General features: G+C 40.2%; 1 protein-coding gene across 1 annotated transcript in view; it reads left to right on the top strand.

Moving 5' to 3' along the window:
• Positions 1-15,032, top strand: part of TMEM131 (transmembrane protein 131) — a 396,906-nt gene that overhangs the window by 250,062 nt on the left and 131,812 nt on the right. The window contains 3 exon segments of the mRNA XM_033949394.1: positions 4,544-4,610; positions 7,432-7,583; positions 9,988-10,130. Coding sequence (XP_033805285.1) covers positions 4,544-4,610; positions 7,432-7,583; positions 9,988-10,130 — 362 coding nt within the window.

Genomic DNA, 15,032 nt, shown 5'->3' with positions numbered 1-15,032 from the left:
CGTTGTCATGAAGAATAAGTGGCTCAGCCAAGAGCAACTGAGGTCGGGTTTTGTGCATTTTTCTGCACATTTTTTGCAAAAAAATGACAATAATACACTGCTGTGACACTTCTTCCATATGGCACTTTGTCTGTGATGATGATGCCTTCATAAGCAAAAATCATCAATTTGTTTGACTTTTGATTGAGCTCATCAAAATTTTTTTGGCCTTGGGGAAAATGGAGCTCTCTACTCGTTAGACTGTGATTTCAGCTCCAGCTCAAAGTCTCTGACCCATGTTTCATCAGTAGCAACAGTGCGATTCAAGAATGCCTGACTTTCTACATCAAATCTTTGTTTCAGCACAGTTGCATTGTCCAGGTATCTCTGCTGCTGTTCAGCAGTCAAGAAGTCGCATAAATTTTTCTCTTTTTTACATCATTTGTCAGAATTTGGTATTCTGATGTCGGTGAAATCCCAGTAGTCTCAGAAAGTTCCTCGCATGTTGCATGATGATCTTTTCAAGAACATCAACCACGAGTTTCACACATCGTTCATCAGTTGTTGATTTCGGCCTTCCTAGTCTTGCATCATCATCTATGTTCACATGACCACTCTGAAAATGAGTTGCCCACCGAGAAACTATACTAGGGTCCACTGTTAATGCACCACAAACGTCACGTAGTACACTGTGGATTTCTGTCAAGTTTTTGCCACATAGAGTTTCAATCTTATTGTATGACCTCTGATCGTCAACAGACATGGTACCCGAGACCTGCAGCCTCCATTTCCCACACTTGTCACAGCTACACTAAGTAGACTACAGAACTCTTAAGCACACGTCCTGCTGCTTCAAGCACTGAAGTGAAAGTGAAATAAGGTTTACTGCAATTGCATCATCCACTCCCCAATGTTGCCAACCTGTGTATTATTTATGAAATGACCCTTGTAGTACTACTGCAAAGCAGAAAGTTAGTTTAATGATAAATAGGCAATTGAAAACAGAGTTAATGTCACATTTTAGGATAAAATTAAAAACTAAGAAGTAAGACTGTCAGACTAGAAGCAGTGCTGAAATATGACTGCTAGGGAACGGCACTGATGAACTGTCCAGTTCACATCTTCCAACCAATGAGGATGTTCTTCGATTGATGAAGTACTTATACAGTGACAAAAAGGCTGCTTTGAAAGCCTTGGAAATTTGGCAGCATGCAAGAATATCACATCAGCGAATAGACTTGGGGATTTGCATATCGATGAAGCTTTATGATTATGAGAAGCTAAAAATGAACTGGCACAGACACAACAAACATGGTCTGGGGAATCAAGAAGCCTTCAGAGAACATCTCATCCATCTTTTTGATGTTGCTACCAGAGATGCATTAGTCACAGTGAAAATCGATGACAGGCAGACAATTTCTGATCAAGCATAGGCAAAATGTTTTGTCATGCAGCATTACCAGCATTGACACTGTACTTGCAAAGGAAGGGGATAGAAAGAGAGGATGAGGGAAAAAAAGATATAGTAAGTTTGCAGCCAAAGTAGAGGCAGAAAATGTCATTCTTTAGCAACTCTCCAGATTGACCCATTTCACTGATGAGTCTGTTCTCAGTTTCCACCTGCTGGTCATAGTGAGCTATTATCCATCAGTGAACTGGGTCAGTCTGGAGAGTCTAAAAGAAAGAAAATTAGCAGGTAAGAACCTAATTTCTCCTTCTTTCTTTAGTTTCACTTACCCCCTCTTTTACAAAGCCACGGCTCCCGCACAGCAACAGCTCCGAAGCCCTTTGAATCTCTATGGGCTTTTGGGCCGTTACCGCAGCGGCCCGCACTAAACAGCTTTGTAAAAGAGGCCCTTAATATTAATTTGTGACCCAGAAAAAGGTTTCTGTGTAACAGAAAGTGCTCCCAAGGATCCATTTTTAAAAATTTTCAATACAAAGGACTTTAGCTTAGACACTTTCCTAACACTTTTCCTTCTCAACTTTACAAAATACCAGTGAGATCCAAGTTACTGAAGGACAAGCATCCTTTGATCTCCTACATTTCCTATGAGACCTTCTTTGTTTGGTTGATAAAGCATAGTAGACCTTAGTAACGGGAGATATAGTTCCTTTTGAGAGTTTTAAATTTTTTTTCTGATCATGTTTAAGTATATCCCCTTTCAGTTTTTGAAAATTAACAAGACACAAGTTGAAAATACTGAAAGCAATTAGGTAGGGCAGTTGTACTGTTCTGTTGGTACTTAAGCCACAGATTAAAATTTGAGCAAGAGTGGTGAGCAGTAGGGGAAGACAAGTACTTACCCAGAGTTAGTCACATCCAGGATCAGTTGCGACCCTTAAGGAAGCCTTGTGTTATACAAGTGTGGCTTCCATGAATTCTGTGGGACAGACGGAGGCAAAAAGCTGAACTGGATACGAGTCCATTGGCCTTGAAACAAGCATTGTAATGTAGATAAAGAACAAACAGATTTAATTTATCCTTTTGTCCATAGCTGCTGCCACTTTTACTTTGAGCAAAACTCTGCTGGGATCTTTCATTTTGGTTCTGTAATTGCATAATTGGTCGAAACATTCAAGGTACTGAAGGGGATAGACTTAGTAGATAAGGACAGGTTGTTCACCCTCTCCAAGGTAAGGAGAACAAGAGGGCACTCTCTAAAGTTGAAAAGGGATAGATTCCGTACAAACGTAAGGAGGTTCTTCTTCACCCAGAGAGTGGTAGAAAGCTGGAACGCTCTTCCAGAGGCTGTTTAGGGGAAAACACACTCCAGGGATTCAAGGCAAAGTTAGACAAGTTCCTGCTGAACAAGAACGTGTGCTGGTAGGGTGCTGGTCTTAGACCAAAGGGCTGCCGCGTGAGCAGACTGCTGGGCATGATGGACCACTGGTCTGACTCAGCAGTGGCAATTCTTATGTTCTTATGCATGTTTTATTTATTTCTAGAGAGAGATAAATGTAGAAGGATCATGGCTATGATGGTAGGTCCATTTAAGGTTTGCCTGTATAAAAGAGTTATACAAAGCCAGGACTTAAGATTCAGTTTACACAGTTATATTACATTATTATGGAGATACTGTCTTCTGACAAGACAGTAGGTTTGAGCAGTCTGTTCTGTCTGGTCTTTTTGAGGGTAAGAACCCAAAACAAGCCACCTCCTATCATCAATAGATCCTACTTTAAGAACAGCAACAACAAAAATTGGTTATTTTAACCTGCCAGAAATAACTGTTTGGTTCATTTGGGACATGCTTTTTCCTCTGTTTTCCTTTTTTGTTGTTGAGATAAACCTTAAGATAGGTATTGTCATCAGTGTTATAGCAGATGTTCTGTGAAGACAGGGAGTGAGTCAGAAAACCCAGGAACAAACTCCACAATCCAAGCAGGAGCAAAACAAACCACAGTGGAATAATAAGTGATATTTATATGCAACTTTATTCCTTAGTAATATGAAATCTGTGCGATGGCTCGACACGCGCATGTTTCGGCCAATATGGCCTGCTTCTGGAGCCTTGTTTTAAATGTTAATGTCTTTTGCGTGGTGTAGCTAAAAACAAATCGGAAGCCTTATCTGAGCTCTAGATTAGCTTATAAAGAAACCATATAGTACACATTATACACACTGATAAAAGTCGATGGTATCCTCTCTCATTGCAAGAGTGAAGACACCATTCTGAAGATGAAACTATTAGCTCCCCCTCCTTTTTTTTACAAAACTATAGTGCATTTTTTAGCGCCATCCATGGCATTAACAGTTTTGACACTCATATAATGCCTATGAGTGTCAGAGCTGTTACTGCTGCGGCTGGCGCTAAAAACTACATTATGATTTTGAAAAAAAAAAGGGGGGGGGAGGGGTAGTAAAACAGGTATATTGTGTCATGAAATTGCTGTACATTCAGAAGAGTCTTCTGGGGTCATAAGAGAGATCTCTGGAAAAATGTTCCATGGTTGGTACCCTTGGTAACTTCTTGCTCATCAATTTGATTCCCCTGCAACCTTGTTTTTATTGTAGGCATATTTTTAATATGAGAGCAATGAAGGGAACAGGTTTCTAATACATGTAAGAGACAAAATAGCTGTATAAACTTTGTAGATATTTTAGCCATCTTTGAGCTTCTTTTCCTTTCATGTAGGCTCCTGAAGCAGCTAACACTCTAAGCATACTAAAAGCTTTTTAACAATGATTCCATAAGGCAAATCTACTTTTACCTTTAATTGTAATAAAAATCACTTTAAGAATTTTAAAAGGAATGGGTGGACACTTCACCTATGAGAGTCAGAAGACAACATTGAATATTATAAGTTATGTACAGTGAAAGACCTTAAATCTGTTTCTCAAGGACCCAAGCATGTCACATTTTCAGGATTTCCATGTGTTTGCATGCAAGGTCTCCATTGTATGCACATCTCTCATATATACTCTTCATGGAAATCCTTGAAACATTGTTTTGTTTTGTCCCTTGAGGACTGGATTTAGGGAGCCCTGTTTTAAAACTTTCAGTAATTCAATTTATATTTAAAAGATCATTGACCACAAAAATATCTTTTGTTACTACAGGTATAACTTGAGTAAACTATCAAATGTTGACTTGAAGACATTAGAATTCCAAGTATTTAGAAATTGTGTAAGTATTTGAAAGACACCTTTTAACAGTTATCTTAAAAACAAAAAAGGATTATCATCTAGATTCTACAAACAAAAAGATTGTGGTATAAAGCTTTCATGGTTCCTACTATTTATTTTAAAACATTTATATTTTCTGAAACAGCAAAATGGCACAAAATAATAAGCATCACATTTAATGGAAAAAATCTTATTCCATAACTTTGTCATATCGTCAACAATAAAGCTGCCATATATATTCGAATATAAACCAAGGTAACCCTTTTCCCCCAAAAAAGAAAGGTGTGGGGGGGGGATATAAACTGGGGGTGTATTTGTGTGTTTATATTCAAGTGCCCTCTCCTGCCAGGTTTTTGCACGCTGTCCCCCCTCTATCCTGATGTCTTGCAGGCCTCCTTGAGGCTTGCCATAAGCCCTGGTGGGCCGAGACAGGAGGAATCCTTCCCGCCTGACTCTTAACAACTCTCACCTCCATTCCACCTCCCCAATTAGTAAAAAGCTTACCTTTAAAATCCCTGGTGGTCCATGCAGAGCCATTATCTGAATGGCTATCACAAATTCTAACGAGACTGTGAGAACTCATGGCAGCCACTCAGATAGCAGCTCTGCATGGGGTAGGAACATAGGAAGATGACACCTGCCCCACTGGACCACAAGGGATTTTAAAGGAGGAGGCAGGAGGGAGATAAGTTGTTAGAGTTGGACGGGTCAAGAGGCGGGATGGATCTCTGCTTACCACCAGGTCTTAAGGTAGGCCCAATGGTGCCCTGCAACAGGTCCGAGAGGGGGCGGGTGGGCACTGATCCCAAAACCCCAATTTTGGACCTTTTATGGCCCAAAAATCTCAGTTTATATTTGAGTATATTAGAAAAATGAATGCTCAATGACTGCTTTAACCATAAGATTCCATTCAGGTAGTTTGTTTTTTTTAAAACTTAAATGGTAGAAATTCTATGCTGATTGTGCAATTAGTTGGCAATTTTGAAATGGCATTTAAATATGAAAATTGACCATATTGTATGTGGGTAAACATGTGCATGAAGTTTCACAGCATATGTACTTTCAGTCACATTTTTATTGGGGTGTTCTAGGATAGGGCTAGATTGGTAGAGGCAATAAAAGAGTTTTTGCATTTTTAAAATACCATATAGTCTGGTCACAAATCTCTGCCTACTTTTTCCTCCTCATAAATTGTTGAAAATTTTGTAGGGAAAGTGTCTGTGAATTTTGCAGTAAAGTGGATAGCATTTAAAACTACACTCAAGTCTTTTATACTCCCCTTTTTTTTTTAAACAAAACTGTAATGCAGTTATTAGCTCCAGCCACGGTAATAACAACTCTAACCCTCAAAGGAATTCTATGAGCATTAGAGCTGTTATCACCATGGCTAACGCTAAAAAAACATGCTACGGTTTTGTAAAAAGGGGAGTTAATTAGAAACGGGTATGTTCAATTTATAGAGGCATCACCCAGAAAGAAATCAGACGCTTGAAAGTTATATTAAACACGGCAATAAAACTTATTGGAAATAATTTGACCATGTCACATCTCTTCTGATAACAGTCTATTGTTCTCACTGTGAGATAATATATTTCTGCAGAAAACTAAAGTTATTTTTTTATGGCAAAAAACATTTAGACCTAGTAAGAGATGAGCTGCTACAAATTGCATGCATTTTCTACATAAATAAGAGATTAGGCTGAGCCAAGTGTATTCAGATTAGCCCATATACAGCTTAGTTCTGTATATGGCACTAAAAATTGTTTGTGGAAATTTGGGTGCTTGCCCAATTTCTATGCACATTTTAATTGAACAACAAGCCAATTAACACCGATAATTGTGTGCTAATCAGTTATCAGCACTAATTAGCATTAAAATTAACTTGCACATTTTTGGGTGATGAGATCTGAGCTTCAAATTTACACATAGATTCCAGAAGGGGATGCAACCATAGGAGGGGCATAGGCAGATCAAGGAAAAGCGGAGACTCAGAGGAGACATGATAGAGACATATAAGATCATGAAGGGCATTGAGAATGTGGAGAGGGACAGATTCTTCAGCCTATGGGGAACTACAATAACAAGGGGGCACTCGGAGAAACTAAAAGGGGACAGGTTTAGAACCAATGCCAGGAAGTACTTCTTCACTCAGAGGGTGGTGGATACCTGGAATGCACTTCCGGAGGGTGTAATAGGACAGAGTACTTTACAGGGTTTCAAAGAGAAATTGGATATATTCTTGAAAGAAGAAGTTACTGAGGGATATAAATAGGGAAGATATAGGATGAAGAAGGGTACAGTTAGAAGGATATAGATAAGGTAGAAAAAAATAAAAATAAAAAAAAGATTGAAGGGATAGAGGGGTACATACAGAAGACTACTACGCAGGTCCTAGACCTGACGGGCCGCCGCGCGAGCGGACTGCTGGGCACGATGGACCTCTGGTCTGACCCAGCAGAGGCACTTCTTATGTTCTTATTACTGGAATTTGCATGCAGTTGTATAGAATATGGGCGATTTGTGTGTAATTTAGGCTTGAGGATCCTGGCTCCAAGTGATTTCTACTTTAGAAACGGCTCCCAACTCCGAGCGCCTTTTATAGAATATCGCTTAGTGCAAAATTTTATTGGTGCTGATTTTTTGTGAGCTTCGGGAGCAGGGCAGAGCATTCAGCGTGCTGGCCTACTCTAAAAACTACTATCGTGGTTTTGTAAAAGGGGGGTTTAATTCTTCAAAAGGCAGTTGCAATTCAATTAATGGATTTCATTTTTGAGCACAATTAACTTATTAACATTTTTTATTTCTTTTTGATTTGGTGTAAGGGTCAGCCAGTGCAAAGTAGCTCAGGATTTATGGAAGGTCCTGCACGTCATTCAATTTTAAATATGATTTTAAAGCCAGGAGAGAGAAAATCAGTGACAGTAAAATTTACTCCTATTTTCAACAAAACATCTTCTTCATTAATCATCATCAGGTAGGTCTTTTTGGGCATGCTTGTTGGTAACAGTTTTTGATTGGCAGTGAATATTCCATGTAAACATTAATGAGACGGAATATAAACTCTTGGCTCTTAGTCATAATAAGATACCAAATTAAAGTTCTGTGAACTCTTATACATCTTTGTAATCATAAAATTGGAACAGAAAGCTTTCCTATGGCACTTTGAGTTTTCTGTGTTCTGTTTTTAACAGGTGTTATTTAACCTCTTTGTAGTGGGGTGATTTACTATAAAAAAAAATAAAAATTGGGGGGAATCAGCCTAAGGAAGATGTAATCAAGTTGTAAAAATATATTTTTTTAATTTAAAGAGGCAAAAAGGGATTATAGAATTTAAAGGATTGGTATATAAAAAGTTTAAAGATCATAGGGGTTCATTTACTAACAATTAGTGAGTTTTAACACCGTTATTGTAGATTATCTACTGCGGTTCACGGAAGTTTCGCCCCCCACATTTCGCCCCCAGCAATTCGCCCCCCACATTTCGCCCCCAGACACATTTCGCCCCCACACATTTCGCCCCCACACATTTCGCCCCCCGGATGTTTCGCCCCCACACATTTCGCCCCCACACATTTCGCCCCCGCCTTTGAAGGGAAAAAGAAATCCGTCTCGGAGCGCAAATCCTTACCTCACGGGCCCTCAGTCCAGCTGCTGGTGTGTGCGCGAGCGAAGCCAAGGGGGGGAGGGGCCAGAGCGAGACAGCGTCCCGCCGTTCCACGTCCTCCGTGCTATGTGTGTCATGCACACATGGAACGTTAAACAATGGCCACATAGCAAAGTGTAGCTGCGAGCGAAGCCAAGGGGGGGAGGGAGTCGAAGTCTGGGGATGAAGGGGGATCGGGGCTTGGGCCAGAGCGAGACAGCGGAACGGGAACATGAGCTGTGCGCGACCGAAGCCAAGGGGGGGGGGGGAGTCGAAGTCTGGGGATGAAGGGGGATCGGGGCTTGGGCCAGAGCGAGACGAACCCACTTGAAGAACTTGAGCACAGTGAAAATAATGCTTGAGGAGAGTGGAGAGACGGTACCATGCAGTGAGAGTCGGGTGAGAGCACCGATCTGCAGTTGGATTTTTTATGTTTTTGTTTTAAGTTGAAAGCTGGATTTTTTATGTTTTTATTTTAAGTTGGTGCAGTTACCATTGCTTCCCTTCCTAAGGTTTAGTTTAGTTTATTATTGTATCTATGATCTATTATTTATAGAATCCAGCCATAAGAATATAAGAGCAGCCATTTAGCCCAGCCTCTTGTTTCCAACAGTAGCCAATCCAGGTCATGCCCAATATATGCTCTCTGCAAATGGTGTGCACTCTTCACAGGGAGCGCATATTCTTCATGGTGCATAAAAGAAGCCAAAATGTATACAAATTTCAAGTTTATTTAGCTTTGATATACTGCGTTAATTACCAAAGAGGTTTACATTAAAATTTAAAATATAAGTAAAAATGGGGTAGTAAAAAGACAGACTGCATGGTATTAAAGACAAAACACGCTAAAAGGGGAAAATGGTTGGGACATGGGGAAAAGAAGAGGGAGAAATGGAATGTCTGATATGTGGCCATTGTTTAACGTTGTCTCGCTCTGGCCCCTCCCCCCCTTGGCTTCGCTCGCACACAGCTCATGTTCCCTTTCCGCTGTCTCGCTCTGGCCCATTGCATAAAAAGAAAGGGGCATGGGGAAAAGAAGAGGGAGAAATGGAATGTCTGATATGTGGCCATTGTTTAACGTTGTCTCGCTCTGGCCCCTCCCCCCCTTGGCTTCGCTCGCGCACAGCTCATGTTCCCTTTCCGCTGTCTCGCTCTGGCCCAACCCCCGATCCCCCTTCATCCCCAGACTTCGACTCCCTCCCCCCCTTGGCTTCGCTCGCGCAAACACCAGCAGCTACACTTTGCTATGTGGCCATTGTTTAACGTTCCATGTGTGCATGACACACATAGCACGGAGGACGTGGAACGGCGGGACGCTGTCTCGCTCTGGCCCCTCCCCCCCTTGGCTTCGCTCGCCCCTTTCCGCTGTCTCGCTCTGGCCCAAGCCCCGATCCCCCTTCATCCCCAGACTTCGACTCCCTCCCCCCCTTGGCTTCGCTCCGAGACCGATTTCTTTTTTCCCTCAAAGGCGGGGGCGAAATGTGTGGGGGCGAAATGTGTGGAGGCGAAACATCCGGGGGGCGAAATGTGTGGGGGCGAAACATCCGGGGGGCGAAATGTGCGGGGGCGAAATGTGAGGGGCGAATTGCTGGGGGCGAAATGTGGGGGGCGAACCTTCCGGATCCCATCTACTGCAGTACCCAGTCTATGAAACAGGCAATTAAGTAGTCATTTACTATGTAGTGCATTCACTAAACCAAATATCTCTTTGCCATGTTCCTTTGCATTTACACAGAAATAATCTTACTGTAATGGATGTATTGATGGTACACGGTCAAGGAGCAACCGAGAGCCTGAGGGTTGCAGGCAAGCCACCTAGTCCAGGAAGTTTTTTACGATTTAAAATTACAGAAGCACTGTTGAAAGATTGCTCAGATAGTAAGTACCGTATTACGAATTCTCTAAGAAAAGTGACATTTGAAAATGTATTCTGAAGATGGGAGGTACATTGTTAAAATATTTTTGTTTTTTGAAAAATATAAAATGAGTAGATGAATTGTGAATCTTTAAATTGGTCAAGTCTACTATTCTACTTTGTGGTAATAAAATTTCTGCATTTGCTTTGGGCCTTATAAAAAGTTTCTTAACTTTTATTTTCTCAACATGTTTAGAATTTGAAATTTAATGGCGCCAATTATGTAAATGGTTCAACTAGATTATATTTAAGTATAAAAACCCGAATTGTATTCACATTTTATAAATTTTATAACTGCATATTTTCATCATGTACATTCCAAAAATAGTCTGCTGGAGCATCCTCACTTGTGATTATTATCATTTTATATTTGTGTTTCTCAATACATGTGTTTGTATCTGGATAGGATTCTAACTAGTGACAGGTCATAAGAACATAAGAATAGCATTACTGGGTCAGACGAATGGTCCATCAAGCCCAATAGCTGTTCTCATAGTAGCTAATCTAGATCACTAGTACTTGGCCAAAACCCAAGGAATAGCAATATTCCATGCTACTGATCCAGGGCAAGCAGTGGATTCCCCCATGTCTTTCTCAATATAATCTAGATTAGGGACTATGTCCAAACCTTTCTTAAAACCAGCTACGCTATCCACTCTTACTATGTCCTCTGGCAACTATTCTCTGAGTGAAAAAAATTTCCTCCTATGGGATTTAAAAGTATTTCCCTGTAACTTCATCGAGTGTGCCCTAGTCTTTTTGTAATTTTTGAAGGAGTAAAAAATCATTCCACTTGTACCCGTTCTACTCCACTCAGGATTTTGTAGACTTCAATCATATCTCCCCTCAGCCGTCTCTTTTTCAAGCTGAAGAGCCCTAACCGTTTTAGTCTTTCCTCATACGAGAGGAGTTCCATCCCCTTTACCATCTTGGTCATTACAATGTGAAAAACCTCAAAGTCATAATAGTGTTTTCTCTGCAGTAAACATAATGTTCTTTACTGGTAGTGGTCCATTCTGTCATAATGAAGGCACTGGAACAATTGTACCACCATGCTTTTTATGAAGCCCAAAGTGATCTTATTTATTTATTCATTTATACCATTTTCCCAGGGGAGCTCAGAACATGTATTTATTCAGGTACTCGAGCATTTTTCCATGCTCTGGTGGGCTCACAATCTATCTAATATACCTGAGGCAATGGGAGATTAAGTGACTTGCCCAGGGTCACAGAGAGCAATGTGGATTTGAACCCACAACCTCTGGGTGCTGAGGCTGTAACTTTAACCACTGTGCCACACATTGAAATTCTAAGTAGGTTTAGGGTGGATGACTGTTTTTGATAACAGAACATTGGAGGGTACCATGCAGCAGCAAGAGCAATATTGATAGCATTTACAAAGAGGTTCTATCACTACTTTTTCCATTTCATGTGCAGTCATTATACAGATATTAACCTGTCCATTAGGTCAGTATCTCCAATGCCATTTTTGTAGTTGGCCATCATTAGTGATATTCATCTTCTCATTTTTCACTGTCATTTGTCTTAGAACCTTATTCACTGAATTGGCAATGTTGAGGTTTCAGGCAAATGTGACCAAATTATCATCTGAACAAAACCGAAACTTGTAGAAGAATAGGTTGAAAGGTATTTAAATATAAGGAATTCTTCATAAAATGCCAAAATATATCGGGAGATTAGCACCAAATCCCAAAAAAGGGATTGTAATAAATATAAATTTAAATGTGAAATAAGATCCTCAGTTAACACAACTCAGTATATTGGGGCAAGCCCTGTAAGATGAGTTGTAGGCTGTTAAAACCCAAACGGGTTAATCAAGCATGTTACATCCCCGGACCTTTGTGCTCACGTGTACAAACTTAAAGTGCAAAAAACACACAATAATTAAAGCAGTGCTATTATCTCTCCGGTATATTAATTGTGCAAAAAAATAATTGTCACATTATTTTCTTATTTTTGGGAACAGCTTCCTACAATGTACTCCCCTTCACAACGCCTTTAGAATGAAAAAAGCTGAGTACTTATCTCACGAAATGGCAGCAATAGGTGAATAAGCAATCCATAGTTGTGCAACAGTATTGGGGAACTCAACCTTCTTCCTCAGGAGCAGCAACACTGAATTTCTCCAAAATTTCGAATAGGGAAGCGTGGAAGGGAGGAAAACTGAACAGAATCCCCTGAAGAAAATGGTGCTCTGGCTCCCTTCTTTTGGGATTCGATGCTAATCTCCTGATATATTTTGGCGTTTTATGAAGAATTCCTTTTATTTAAATACCAAATTATCATCATCGGACCATCTGACTATACAGCCTTTGCTATCATAGCTATATTTCATGACATCTCTCAAGTTTAGAAAAAATTTTCTTTCCTTAATGTAGTGCAGTACCAGAGCAAACATCATGAAGAGTAACAGTTGCTCTTACTCCTATGTCTCCAAGTTTCGTAAAACAGATGATGATTGACAGCTTTTTTTTTTTTTTAACCAAAGTTTTATCTGTGATTATCTTGGCAAATGTTAATCATATGTTTGCCCTGAGAGGTCTGATAGACAGCAGCTTTTGCCATAGTAAATGCTGGTTTGGTTTGCATAACCTTAAGAAGAGCAAAGTATCCAGAAATTATACCCAAATCTAATCCAGTATTTTTGAGTCGCACTATGCCTAATTAAATTCAAGGTGACTTATAAGGAATTATAGAATGAATAAGCTACACTATATTATAGCAGTTAGAAGAGAACTGAGTTATGAATGGAGTAATGGGGAAGGGAGGAATTGAGGTTCAAATCTAATTGGCTTTCCTCTAGTGACCGACCATCTTTGCACCATGATGTCCATAATAAGACTCCACATATTGATCAGTGCTTAGTGTATCAAAAACTTCATACTGCAATAGCCATTTTTTAGTTGGTCATTCAGAGGAGCAGTTTTGCCACCAGAGGCTCGGAAAGCTCTCTGTCAACCATATTGTAATACTTCGTATAACCCTAGGCAAATAGTATGCACTGAAGTGAGGAGTTAAGGGGTGCATCTATTTCCCAGAACTGCAAGCTGAGATTTTTTTTAAATTATCAATGCTGTGTACTGGTATAGGAAGGGCAGCCTAGCATTCAGAGCTGCACAGAGTATATGGCAGTTGGATTAAAAGCTCATGTACCTGGATCTCCATGGGAACTACAGACTGCGGCAAGACAGGCAGGCACTTCTGGAAATGGCTAGGTACTCAGGACAGAGATTACATCAGTTTCCAGAAGCCTGAGCAAAACCATTGAGAAGCATAGCCAGTTTTTGGGACTTTCTGGAGGGTGGTCTTTGTTTGTGACCTCGCTCTAGAAAAGATTTATGATCTGGCTCTGGGTGAGACATTTGTCTTTTGATCATAACTGACCAATGCAAAGTCTGATTAAGATGGTTGGCTTATTCAGAGCCCTTCTTAGGATCATTGAAATTGGAGTTGGAAATTAGAAAATAACATCTTGGAGTAAAGGAGAAGAATCTGTACATAGTTGGATTGTGTTCTGAAAATAGCTGTTCCCTGTTCATGTGTGCCTTTTCCTGTTTTCAAGAAGAAGTAAAGTTGGATTTTGGGTTTTTGGACTTTACATCCTGGTGTAGCCTGCATTATTTAAGGAGTGAGAGGAATGTCTAGTGCTTGCTTGCTGTGGGACTCCAGGTGTTAAGTTGGTTCCAGCTCTGATTCTTACAAATAAACTTTGTGTGTCCCTTCCCAGTATCCAGGTCTTCATATGAACCATAACCCCCTCTTGCCCCTTCCACCATACTACCCAGCCCACCCACCCCAACCCTCTCCCCCCTGACCTACACGTCCTTTCTATCTCTAACCTCAACTACTTCGCTGCTTCCAACAATGTTCAATTGGTGTGAACCACTTGTAATTTTTTTTTGATAAACAAATGTGAACCCCCTAGAACTCCTTGGGTATGGTGGTATACAAAAATAAAGTTATTATTATTATTATATATGTCTGATTTTGAAGATCAATTTGTATATAATTCTGTATTTTTCCAATGTACTTATCTCCCGAGGTCAGTCTGACGCTTTTCTAGAGCGTCTGCTCTTATCTGTGGCTATGAGACGCCTTGCTTGGCTCAGACTTTCTAACATGGATATCAACATCCAGAATAGATTGACCAACATTTTATGTCTGGGGCATAAGCTTTTAGGGGATGCTGTGGAAGTGGCTGCACAGAAATTAGCTCAACATGCGCAGACTTGGGCTGCTCTAAACAAACCAGTATCTACTTTTCCTTCCCAGCAGAGGTCTTCTAGACAAGATTCTTTACATCGCCGAACCTCTTCTTCTATGCCTTCTACTTCTCGGCATCCAACTCCTTAGGGGTTACACTGAAATTATTTCTCTACTCCATATCAGTTTTTTCTGTCGCCTCTTTCGATATGGCTTGACAGTACAGCTGCTGTTCTTCTTTCCTCACAACTTGATTCTTCCATTTTTTTTTTTTTTTTTTGCATCATGGTTAACTTTTCAGGACCTGTGTTCTGTGGTCCTTTCAATTTTCATGGAGAGTTCCTTTCTTTTAAAAAAAAATAAAGAAGAAGAAGAAAAACAAAAAAAAACAAACAGAATATTTTTTCTTGATTTCTGGTAAAAAAAATTTAAAAAAATTCTCTTTTTCTCACTTTTCCGGTTCCTCTGCTTCCTGTTTTTATGATCTCAGTTCTTCATACTGGCATATTTGGGACTCTGTGTGGACTCTTTGAAGAGTGTTCTTCTCCTGTTTGAGATACACTTCGCATATTTTCTTATGCTTCACTTTTGCCCCATCTCTTTCACCATTTTACTGCGCTGTGTGGCTTCTAGGTGGTGTT

Source organism: Geotrypetes seraphini, chromosome 6 (genome assembly GCF_902459505.1).
Source record: "Geotrypetes seraphini chromosome 6, aGeoSer1.1, whole genome shotgun sequence".
NCBI classification, from domain to species: domain Eukaryota; kingdom Metazoa; phylum Chordata; class Amphibia; order Gymnophiona; family Dermophiidae; genus Geotrypetes; species Geotrypetes seraphini.
Note: the sequence above shows the minus strand (reverse complement) of the source record. Positions and strands in the feature narration are given on the sequence as shown.